Genomic DNA, 10,850 nt, shown 5'->3' on the forward strand with positions numbered 1-10,850 from the left:
AAAAAAAAAAATCATAAAAATGGATCCTGCCAAGGCCAGGAGGCAGATGCCAAGGATGCAGCTATCAGCTGTTGGCAGAGGGGAAATTGGGGGGCAACTTCTTTGGGACCCAATAAATGTTTCTGAAATTGTTAGCAAAGCTAATCCTCTTCAGTTTGTGCTTGATTATCTGGCCAACTTGCTCTAGAAAGTTCTGTCCTCATTAGCGATTTCTGAGTATAGATCAGTGGCTCTTAATTTTTGGTGGGTGTTAAAGAATAAATCGTAAGTGTTAGAAGTACTAGTTTATTTTAAAAACTAACTTTGTGGGCCGGGCGTGGTGGCTCACGCCTGCAATCCCAGCACTTTGGGAGACTGAGGTGGGTGGATCATGAGGTCAGGAGATCGAGACCATCCTGGCTAACACAGTGAAACCCCGTCTCTACTAAAAATGCAAAAAAAAATCAGTTGGGCATGGTGGCGGGCGCCTGTAGTGCCAGCTGCTCAGGAGGCTGAGGCAGGAGAATGGCCTGAACCTGGGAGGCAGAGCTTGCAGTGAGCTGAGATCGCACCACTGTATTCCGGCCTGTGCGACAGAGCGAGATTTTGTCTCAAAAAAAAAAAAAAGAAAAATATGATTACTTTCCTAAGTCCTTTCGCAAGCAGCTTTCTCTTTTCCTTTGTTCTCCCTTGCCTTTATCTATTTTTAAAAGTTTTAAGTTATCAGTCAAGTTAGCTTAGATTGTGCATCTGGCTCCAGCCAATAGAGGCAAGACACAGTGGCAAAGACAAATTGCGGAAAAGATAAAAATTGCTTTGGGAGGCCAAGGAGGGCGGATCACAAGGCCGGGAGATCGAGACTATCCTGACTAACACGGTGAAACCCCGTCACTACTAAAAATGCAAAAAATTAGCCGGGCGTGGTGGTGGGCACCTGTAGTCCCAGCTACTCGGGAGACTGAGGCAGAATGGCGTGAACCCAGGAGGCAGAGCTTGCAGTGAGCAGATATCGCACCATTGTACTCAGCCTGGGGTACAGAGCGAGACTCTGTCTCAAAAAAAAAAAATTTTGCTTCCCTCCTTTGTTCAAGTGTGCTCTGCTCTCGCCATTGTTCCATCTGCGAGGAGCACCCTTCAGAAAGTAAAATTGTCTTACTAAGAAAACTTTTTGTCCGAATGCTAATTTTTCCTTGCAGTACCAAGGTACAAGCATTCTGTCTCTAAATAAACATTTTATAGCCGGGCGCCGTGGCTCACGCCTGTAATCCCAGCACTTCGGGAGGCCGAGGTGGGCGGATCACCTGAGGTTGGGAGTTCGAGACCACCCTGACCAACATGGAGAAACCCGTCTCTAGTAAAAATACAAAATTAGCTGGGTGTGGTGGCCTGTAATCCCAGCTACTCGGGAGGCTAAGACAGGAGAATCGCTTGAACCCAGGAGGCGGAGGTTGCGGTGAGCTGGAGATCATGCCATTGCACTCCAGCCTGGGCAACAAGAGTGAAACTCTGTCTCAAAAAGAAAAAAAATTTCACTTATAACAGTGGGTCGCATACCCTCCTGTGAGATGTTATCGACTTTCTTCCCGGAAAGAAAAAAAATTAGGTATCTATAATGTCAGGAATTTCTGGACCACAAGTTAAGAGCCTGTGTTAGGGAGTGAGTCAAAACACTGGCTCTCAAAGGATGGTCGTGGACCAGCAGCATCAGCATCATGTGATGCTCTTTTGTTTGCAGTGCAGATTTTTGGACCCACCCTAGAACTGAATAAAAACTCCGAGGGTAGAGCCCAGCAGTGAGCTTCTTAAAGTCCTTCAGGTCATCCTGGTGCCTGCAAAAGTTTGAGGGCCAGTATTTCATATATATATATATATGTATTTTTTTTTTTTTTACTTTATTACATAATAAAGAGTAAAAAAAATTCAAAAAGAAAATAGAGATGGGGTCTCACTGTGTTACCCAGGCTGGTCTGAAACTCCTGGGCTCAAGTGATCCTCCCGTCTCAGTGCCCCAAAGTGCTGGGATTACAGGCATGAGCCACCACACCTGGCCAGGCCATTACCTTTAATCAAGGTCTGTCCAGTGAATTAACGAAGACTTGAAAGAAATCAGGTGAGCTCCTTGCTCCTTCAAATGCTTCCTAGAAGACATCATTAGCCCTGAACCTGCTGTTGAGAATATGCTGTGATCCTGGGGGTCTTGATCATTAATTAACAGCATATGATGTGATAAGGAAGTAACTTGCAGTGAAAATTGGAGGGACCAGGCATGGTGGCTCATGGCGAAACTCCGTCTCTACTAATAAGACAAAAATTAGCAGGTGCAGTGGCGTGCCCTTGTAATCCCAGCTACACAGTAGGATGAGTTGGGAGAATCGCTTGAACCCGGGAGGTCGAGGTTGCAGTGAGCCGAGATTGCACCACTGCACTCCATCCAGCCTGGGCGGCAGAATGAAACTTTCTAAAAAAAAAAAGGAAGTCATCAGCCTCTGGAGTGGGCCACATTTGAATTACTTGTTTATTCTGACATGAATAAAAGCAGAATGGTTTTGATTTTCAAACCAAGACAGTTTGCCCTGGACATCCCTTTTGAAGCTGGATGTTAAATCAATTTCTGGGTTCTGACCATCCGTCTACTTTGAACTTCCTTTGGGAATGGAGGAAACCACTAAGAAAAATGCAGCTAGTCAATTCTGCCTCACTGTATTCGCCACCACAGCCTCCTGGCCTCCTCTTTTTTTTTGGGTTTCGGCGTTCCCGAACCCTGTTGATTAGTATCCCGGATCCGATTAGCATGTCTCCAGAGAATAATCTAGACAACGTTAGAGCTGCTGTCAATGTCAGCTAGAAAAGTTACCCTGGGCCGCGTGTGGTGGCTCACGCCTGTAATACCAGCACTTTGGGAGGCTGAGGCAGGTGGATCACCTGAGGTCAGGAGTTCGAGACCAGCCTGGCCAATATGGTGAAACCCTGTCGCTACTAAAAATACAAAAATTAGCCAGGTGTGGTGGTGCATGCCTGTCATCCCAGCTACGCAGGAGGCTGAGGCAGGAGAATCCCTTGAACCCAGTGGGGGCGGAGGTTGCAGTGAGCCGAGATGACTCCATTACATTCCAGCCAGGGCAACAGAATGAGACTCTGTCTCAAAGAAAAAAACAATCTACCCTGTATTTCACCTTGGGGTCATTGTCATGCTAGGTTAAAAATAAGAAGTTGGTTGAGCTGCTAAGAAGGAAAGTTCGTCTCGCCCAGCCTTATGTCGGTGTCTTTCTAAAGAGAGATGACAAGTAAGTGATTTTTTTCCTTCATTCCCTTGTTGACGTTGCCCTGGAGTCCAGCTCACCACAAGTCCTACTTTGTACTTTGCACTTTTGACTCTTGACCCCAAGGAAACCAGGGAAGACCTCCAGAGTAAAGGCCAGGAGCCAGGCAGGCTACCTTTTCAGCCTGGACTAAGAACTCAGCTTGTAGCACTAAACTTCATGCATTGTTAAAATGTGGGGGAAATTAACTTCAGGGACCCTTGGTCATGAGATGCACCATGAGGCTGCCTGAAAGCTGAGCTAGCTGGTCGGAGATCATGGCTCCACGTAGAAATGAGTTCCATGGTCCAGGCATGGTGTTGCACACCTGTAATCCCAGCACTTTGGGAGGCTGAGGCATGTGGATCACCTGAGGTCAGGAATTCCAAAGCAGTCTGACTGACATGGTGAAACCTCGTCTCTACTAAAAATACAAAAAATTAGCCAGGCGTGGCGGCAGGCACCTGTAATCCCAGCTACTCGGGAGGCTGAGGAAGGAGAATCGCTTGAACCTGGTAGATGGAGGTTGCAGTGAGCCCAGATCGCACCATTGCACTCCAGCCTGGGCAACAAGAGCGAAACTCCATCTCAAAAGTTCCATGTATGCATTCCAAGCAGGCTCTGTGATGGGAGCATAGAAGAGACTTGAAGTCCCATCTGGACCATGTGCTTGTGGCTGACTTAGTGAGGAGCCACCCACTCGGTCCTGTGACCACTGGGGGCAGCCCTGACCTGGCAGAAGCTTCCCTAGGCTCTGGAGCTCCTGTGGGAGCCAAGGAAGCCGCTCTTGGTTTTCAGTAGCATTTGGTAGGGACGTTTCTTTTCTCTCCCTCCTCCCTCTCAGCCAGAGACATCCTGCCAAGCATGCAAGCCGTGTTCCAACGCTCCTCTGTGCTCCTCTTCCACAGCAACGAGTCGGATGTGGTCGAGAACCTGGATGAAATCTACCACACGGGGACATTTGCCCAGATCCACGAGATGCAGGACCTTGGGGACAAGCTGCGCATGATCGTCATGGGACACAGAAGGTAGGCGGCTGGCAGGGGGTAGTGGGGGATGGAGGGCAGGGTAGCATGCAGGAGACCAGCCCAGGGTGCCCCAGGCCCCAGCATCAGCCTGCCTTGTCTGTCAGCCCCGTGGCTTTCTTATTAGCACTGAGGCCAGAGCTGGGGGTAAGAATGAGACGTGTCACCTCTGGACCCCTCCTGTCTCAGAAAGGGGCAAGCTGCAGGGTCGGGCACAGTGACTCCTGCCTGGAATCCCAGAACTTTGGGATGTCAAGGCAGTTGGATCGCTTGAGCCCAGGTGTTGAGTGCAGCCTGGGCAACATAGCGAGATCCCATCTCTGCAAAAAAAATAGAAAAATTAGCTGGATGTGGTGGCTCATGCCTGTGGTCCCAGGTACCCAGGAGGCTGAGGTGGGAGGATCACTTGAGCCCAGGAGTTTGAGACCAGCCTGGGCAACACAGCAAGACCCTGTTTGTATAAAAAATTTTAAGAAGTTAGACATGATGGTGTGTTCCTGTAGTCCCAGCTACTTGGCAGGCTGAGGCAGGAGGATTGCTTGAGCCCAGGAGGTCGAGGCTGCAGTGAGCTATGATCACACCACTGCACTGCAGCCTGGGCAGCAGAGTGAGACCCTGAGTTGAGGTGGTGCTGGGTGCTCTGAGGCAAGATGCAGACGGCGTGAGGTGGAGGGCGCTCGGTGCTCTGAGGGAAGACGCAGATGGCTTGAGAGGTGGAGGGCGCTTGGTGCTCTGAGGGGAGACGCAGACGGCGTGAGAGGTGGAGGGCGCTCGGTGCTCTGAGGGGAGACACAGATGGCGTGAGGTGGAGGGCACTCGGTGCTCTGAGGGGAGGTGTAGACAGCTTGAGTGGTGGAGGTGGGTAGCTTCCGTGAAGTGCTTGGGGACATTCTTTGCGATGGTGTCCTTGAAATCGAGACCTGAACGACAGGAAGGAGCCACTTGAGCTGAGTCCAGGGCGCAGAGTCTCAGAGACCAGCCTGTGCCCGGCCAGGCTGACACCGTTTTCAACAGGAGGCCCTGGGGCTTGTCGCTGCAGCTTATCCACGATACTTAGGATGGGGACAGTGGTGCATTGGCGTGGGACTCAGGGAATGCCTGAATCTGGCGAGAGTCTAAGGGGTGGAGGGGACACTGGTTGGGAGGCCCTGAGAAAGCGGCTCAAGTTTCCAGCCTGAGGACCCCATAGCCACCCTGTGGCTCCAGAGGTCTGGGTTCAGCGGGACCCTTGGACCACCTGTACCACCAGGGAGGCCTCAGCCGGGGCCAGGGCAGCTCCCAGCCTCAGTGGCTTCATGCCTGCTTTGCTCCTGTGTCAGAGTCCATATCAGCAGACAGCTAGAGGTGGAGCCCGAGGAGCCGGAGGCAGAGAACAAGCACAAGCCCCGCAGGAAGTCAAAGCGGAGCAAGAAGGAGGCGGAGGACGAGCTGAGCGCCAGGCACCCGGCGGAGCTGGCGATTGAGCCTGCCCCTGAGCTCCCGGCCGAGGTGCTCATGGTGGAGGTGGAGAACGTCGTCCACGAGGACTTCCAGGTCACAGAGGAGGTGAAAGTGAGTCCGTGTGTCACGCAGGGCGGTCGCAGCCGCCTCCCCAATGGGCTCCCTTGAGCTGTTCCTACAGCCTCTCCTAGGAGTTGTCTCCCACCCTGAGCCCCTCAGCAAGGGTCTGGCTTGTCTGGAACTCATTTCTAATGGAACAAAGAGGGTGCTTTTCCTCCCAGAGGTCTTTGGAAGACTCTGGGATGGGAGAGGCACAGGAAATTTGCTGGAGCTGTAGCTACTCGAGAGGGAGGCAGGGTTGGAACCCAGGTACAGCCCCAGCCCGTGTCCCCTGTGCCAAAGTGTCCAGCAGTTACCAAGACACCTTCCAGCCCCGGCTTCTTCCCACCAAGCCCGGGAGGTCAGGGAGGGGAAGCTGGGACCCGTGGCTGTAGGACAGGAAACAGTCTGTTGGCCACCCTGATCCCCCCAACCTAGGCCGTCCTGCTTTCCTGGTGGCACAAGGAGTCAGCTTCCGAGGTGGCCAGCCTCCTGGCGGTGCCACCTGCCCTCCTGCTGTAGGGGCAGTCAGCAAAGCTAACCAAAGGCCTGAAGCATGTCAGCTCCTTACTTGTGTGCCTGATGTCATCAGCCTCCTCAGGCTGTTGCAGAGCCTGGGGGGAAAGTGCCATGATCAACTGGTGATGTCTGCTGTGGACGCTGGGAGGGGCGAGCCGTCCTGTCCACAGGCCCTCCTGAGTTCTTGAGGTCAGCGCTTCTATCCTGTCCTGCTAGCCCCTGTGAGTTGTTTTTGGTTTTGTTTTTTCTTTTTTGAGACAGAGTCTGGCTCTGTCACCCAGGCTGGAGTGCAGTGGCGCCATCTCAGCTCACTGCAGCCTCCGCCTCCCGGGTTCAAGTGACTGTCATGCCTCGGCCTCCCAAGTAGCTGGGATTACAGGCATGCGCCACCACGCCCGGCTAATTTTTTGTATTTTTAGTAGAGACGTGGTTTTACCACATTAGCCAGGATGGTCTCGATCTCCTGACCTCGTGATCCGCCCGCCTCGGCCTCCCAAAGTGCTGGGATTACAGGCGTGAGCCACTGTGCCCGGCCCGAACTTGTTCTTCTTAAAGCAAGTGCCCCGGACCTCCAGTGGGCCTGTTCTGGTGCCTTCTACCAGGGTCAGCTCAGACAGTTCAGGGTCAAAGCCAAAGACTAGAGACCAGGTGATTAACGGTTTTTTGGAGACAGTCTTGCCCTGTCACTCAGACTGGAGTGCATTGGCTCAATCTTGGCTCATGGCAACCTCCGCCTCCTGAGTTCAAGTGATTCTCCTACCTCAGCCTCCTGAGTAGCTGGGATTACAGGCATCCACCAAAGTGCCTGGCTAATTTTTTTTTTGTATTTTTAGTGGAGACGGGGTTTCACCATGTTGGCCAGGTGGGTCTTGAGCTCCTGGCCTCAAGTGATCCACCTACCTCTGCCTCCCAAAGTGTTGGTGTTACAGGTGTGAGCCACCATGCCCGGCCAAGACCAGGTGATGAAAATTTGGTTGTAGGCAGGCACGGTTGCTCATGCCTGTGGTCCCAGCTACTCCGGAAAATGAGGCGGGGAGGATCGCTTGAGCCCAAGAATTCCAGGCTGCAGTGAGTCAAGATCGCACCACTGCACTCCAGCCTGGGTGACAGAGCAAGACTTGGTCTCTCAAAAACAAATAATAAAGGAAAAAAAAGGCATCTCTTCTTCCCCCAAGATAGCTTGTCCTAAGGACAAGGCTCTGAGGGCTAAGGAGACGGGCTTTGGTTTTAGTCTGGACTCTCTTGGTCCCGTGTCCCTGGGACTGGTGAGTTTAGGCTGCACTTCTCCGTCTCCGAAGCCCTCCGTGACCAGGGCCAGTTGGTGGCGGGGAGGGGAGGGGGGCAGTTGATGGAGCAACTGGTGGGTGGGGCTCCCAGGGCCACGCCTCCCACCCCCTGCTGAAGCACTGCTGGGCCTCAATGACCCTGCCCCCATACCTGGCAGGCCCTGACCGCAGAGATCGTGAAGACCATCCGGGACATCATTGCCCTGAACCCTCTCTACAGGTGGGCCTCCGTGCGGGCGGCTGCCAGGCGGGGTATCTCTGTGTTTCTGCAGCTGGGTGAATGGGGAGCTTCCTCAGTGTCCTCCTGGGAGGAAACCTCGCCTGGGGCAGGGATTCGTGGCCCAGGGAGCAGCCTGTGCGGAGGAGCCTGCTGCCCACTGGGGCGTGGGGCAGGTGGGAGGCCCGGGGCCTCAGCAGGCCCAGGTTCCTTGTCCCCTTCTGCTGAGGCTGGACGCTGTTGCTGGCATTGGCTGGGGGAGTGGGGAGCAGACTGCTGAGGTGAGGTCACTGCACGGCTCCCATGGGGGCTGCACATGGGGATGCCGCATGCCTTTCCAGCCCAGGACAGGTGGGCCCTGAACTCGGCACCAAGCAGCAGAGCTTGCTCCCAGAGAGCACCCCTAGGCCCTGCCCGTAGCTACAGGGGACAAGGACCCTGAGGACTGGGTCCCCGTCAGGGGGCCGCAGTGCAGCAGAGCACAAGGCCATGGACACCGAGGCAGCTCCCTTTGTCCCCCAGGGAGTCGGTGCTGCAGATGATGCAGGCTGGCCAGCGGGTGGTGGACAACCCCATCTACCTGAGCGACATGGGTGCTGCTCTCACCGGGGCCGAGTCCCACGAGCTGCAGGACGTCCTGGAAGAGACCAACGTGAGTGCCCCCCACTCCACAGCCCCCCACACCTGGCTGCACCCCACCTCCACTATGCTCCGCCCATGCCCAGCTGCCCTCACTCCTCCTCGGCTCCCCCGTGCCTGCCTGCCCTCGCCCCTCCGCCGTGCGCCATCCACACCCAGCCGTGTGTCCCTGGCTCTGTATTTGAGATGATTTCCCGCTGTGTGCCTTGATCCACATCCGTCCGCCTTTGAGCGGCTTCATAGCCTTCAGCTGGGAGTTACCATTGCGGGTTCAGTGGGATCCTCTGGGCCGTGTACCCGGGGTATCGCCAGTCTTTTGCTGTTGTGAGCAGCATTCCTGAGATCGACCCCATGCATGCAGCTGGAGGGCCTGCGGAGGTATCCATAGGATGCGTTTCCAGCACAGAATTTGTCAGGGCGGAGGGCACGCACGCCTCTGTGCTGGGTGTGGCGTGGCCAGGCGCTCCTGGCAGCATCTCTCAGGATGCGCCTTTTCCCCCACCTCGGCCCTACATGCACAGATACCGACTTCTGTTCATCCTTTCCGCCCTCCCTGTCTCGGCAGATTCCCAAGCGGCTGTACAAGGCCCTCTCCCTGCTGAAGAAGGAATTTGAACTGAGCAAGCTGCAGCAGCGCCTGGGGCGGGAGGTGAGCCTGAGGCTGAGGCGCAGCCACTCTTGGGGGCCTTCCCGTCAGGCCACGTGACATCAGGCTCCGGAGCGCACGGAGGGACCAGTGGCATCGGCCAGGGCAAACCCAGAAGGCCTGTCTGGGTTTTGAGGGCTTCGTGCCATCATCTGCTCTGTCATCCTGGGCTGTGGAACTCTCTGCATTGAACAGGAAAGCTTAAAGCTGGTCCCAGTGTAATGAGCCCAGGGTGGAGCAGTCTCAGGACCGTCCCACATCAAGGGAAGAATTCCTCTGCCTTTGTAATCTTGAGGACAGTGTTGGAAATTGGGAAGCAGCCTGGGAAAAGTCGAGATGCTGTTTCTTAAGACCCAGCCATTGAGGCTCACTGTCCTGATATTCGGCAGATCACAGCCTGCCTGATGGTCAGTCACTTCACAGTTGTAGCATTTTTTGGAATTTTTTTAAATTTTAAGACAGGGTCTCAGTCGGCCGCCTAGGCTGGAGTGCAGTGGTGCAATCTCAGCTCACTACAGCCTCCACCTTCAGGGCTCAAGCAGTCCTCCCACCTCAGCCTCCTGAGTAGCTGGGATTACAGGCGTGCGACACCACACCGGCTAATTTTATCTTTTAGTAGAGAAGGGTTTCACCATGTTGGCCAGGCTGGTCTTGAACTCCTGACCTCAGGTGATCCGCCTGCTTTGGCCTCCCAAAGTGCTGAGATTACAGGCGTGAGCCACGGTGCCTGGCCCCATCTCTATAAAAAATTTTAAAATTAGAGCCAGGTGTGGTGGCAGGTGCCTGTGGTCCCAGCTACCCAGGAGGCTAAGGCAGGAGGATCGCTTGATCCCAGGAGGTGGAGGCTATGGTGAGCTATGATGGTGCCTTTGCACTCCAGCCTGGGCAACAGGAAGACCCTGTTTCTTTTTTTTTTTTTTTTTTGAGACGGAGTCTCACTCTGTCGCCTGGGCTGGAGTGCAGTAGCTGGATCTCAGCTCACTGCAAGCTCCACCTCCCGGGTTCATGCCATTCTCCTGCCTCAGCCTCCCGAGTAGCTGGGACTACAGGTGCCTGCTACCTCGCCCGGCTAGTTTTTTGTATTTTTTAGTAGAGACAGGATTTCCACCGTGTTAGCCAGGATGGTCCCGATCTCCTGACCTCGTGATCCGCCCGTCTGGGCCTCCCAAAGTGCTGGGATTACAGGCTTGAGCCACCGCGCCCGGCAAGACCCTGTTTCAAAAATAAAACAAAAGATGGAAGGAACCAAAGGATTCCTGCCCTGGGTTTCATTTCTTTTCTCTGAGTCCTGGGAGAGCAGAGGGTCCCCACTCGTCCAGGGACACACACACTCACCCACTTTCCCAGACCCAGGGCCTGATGGCAGCGCCTCACCCCACAGGTGGAGGAGAAGATCAAGCAGACGCACCGCAAGTACCTGCTGCAGGAGCAGCTGAAGATCATCAAGAAGGAGCTGGGCCTGGAGAAGGACGACAAGGACGCCATTGAGGAGAAGTTCCGGGAGCGCCTCAAGGAGCTCGTGGTCCCCAAGCATGTCATGGATGTTGTGGACGAGGAGCTGAGCAAGCTGGGCCTGCTGGACAACCACTCCTCGGAATTCAAGTGAGCGCCAGGCCCGGGGCGGCCCAGCCCTTGGGCAACCCCTTCTCAGCCCGTCTTGGGCAGGCCAGGGGACCCAGCAGGAGAGCCCTGTGGCACCTT

At 54.6% G+C, this 10,850-nt stretch overlaps 1 protein-coding gene across 1 annotated transcript in view; it reads left to right on the top strand.

Moving 5' to 3' along the window:
- The window catches only part of LONP1 (lon peptidase 1, mitochondrial), a 28,313-nt gene that overhangs the window by 3,814 nt on the left and 13,649 nt on the right, over window positions 1-10,850 (top strand). The window contains exons 2-8 of the mRNA XM_017847163.1: window positions 3,175-3,263; window positions 4,187-4,306; window positions 5,623-5,854; window positions 7,806-7,867; window positions 8,387-8,516; window positions 9,069-9,152; window positions 10,531-10,751. Coding sequence (XP_017702652.1) covers window positions 3,175-3,263; window positions 4,187-4,306; window positions 5,623-5,854; window positions 7,806-7,867; window positions 8,387-8,516; window positions 9,069-9,152; window positions 10,531-10,751 — 938 coding nt within the window. The remainder of the gene's footprint in view (window positions 1-3,174; window positions 3,264-4,186; window positions 4,307-5,622; window positions 5,855-7,805; window positions 7,868-8,386; window positions 8,517-9,068; window positions 9,153-10,530; window positions 10,752-10,850) is intronic.

The sequence above is a fragment of the Rhinopithecus bieti genome, unplaced genomic scaffold (genome assembly GCF_001698545.2).
Source record: "Rhinopithecus bieti isolate Rb0 unplaced genomic scaffold, ASM169854v2 scaffold_28055, whole genome shotgun sequence".
Lineage (NCBI taxonomy): Eukaryota > Metazoa > Chordata > Mammalia > Primates > Cercopithecidae > Rhinopithecus > Rhinopithecus bieti.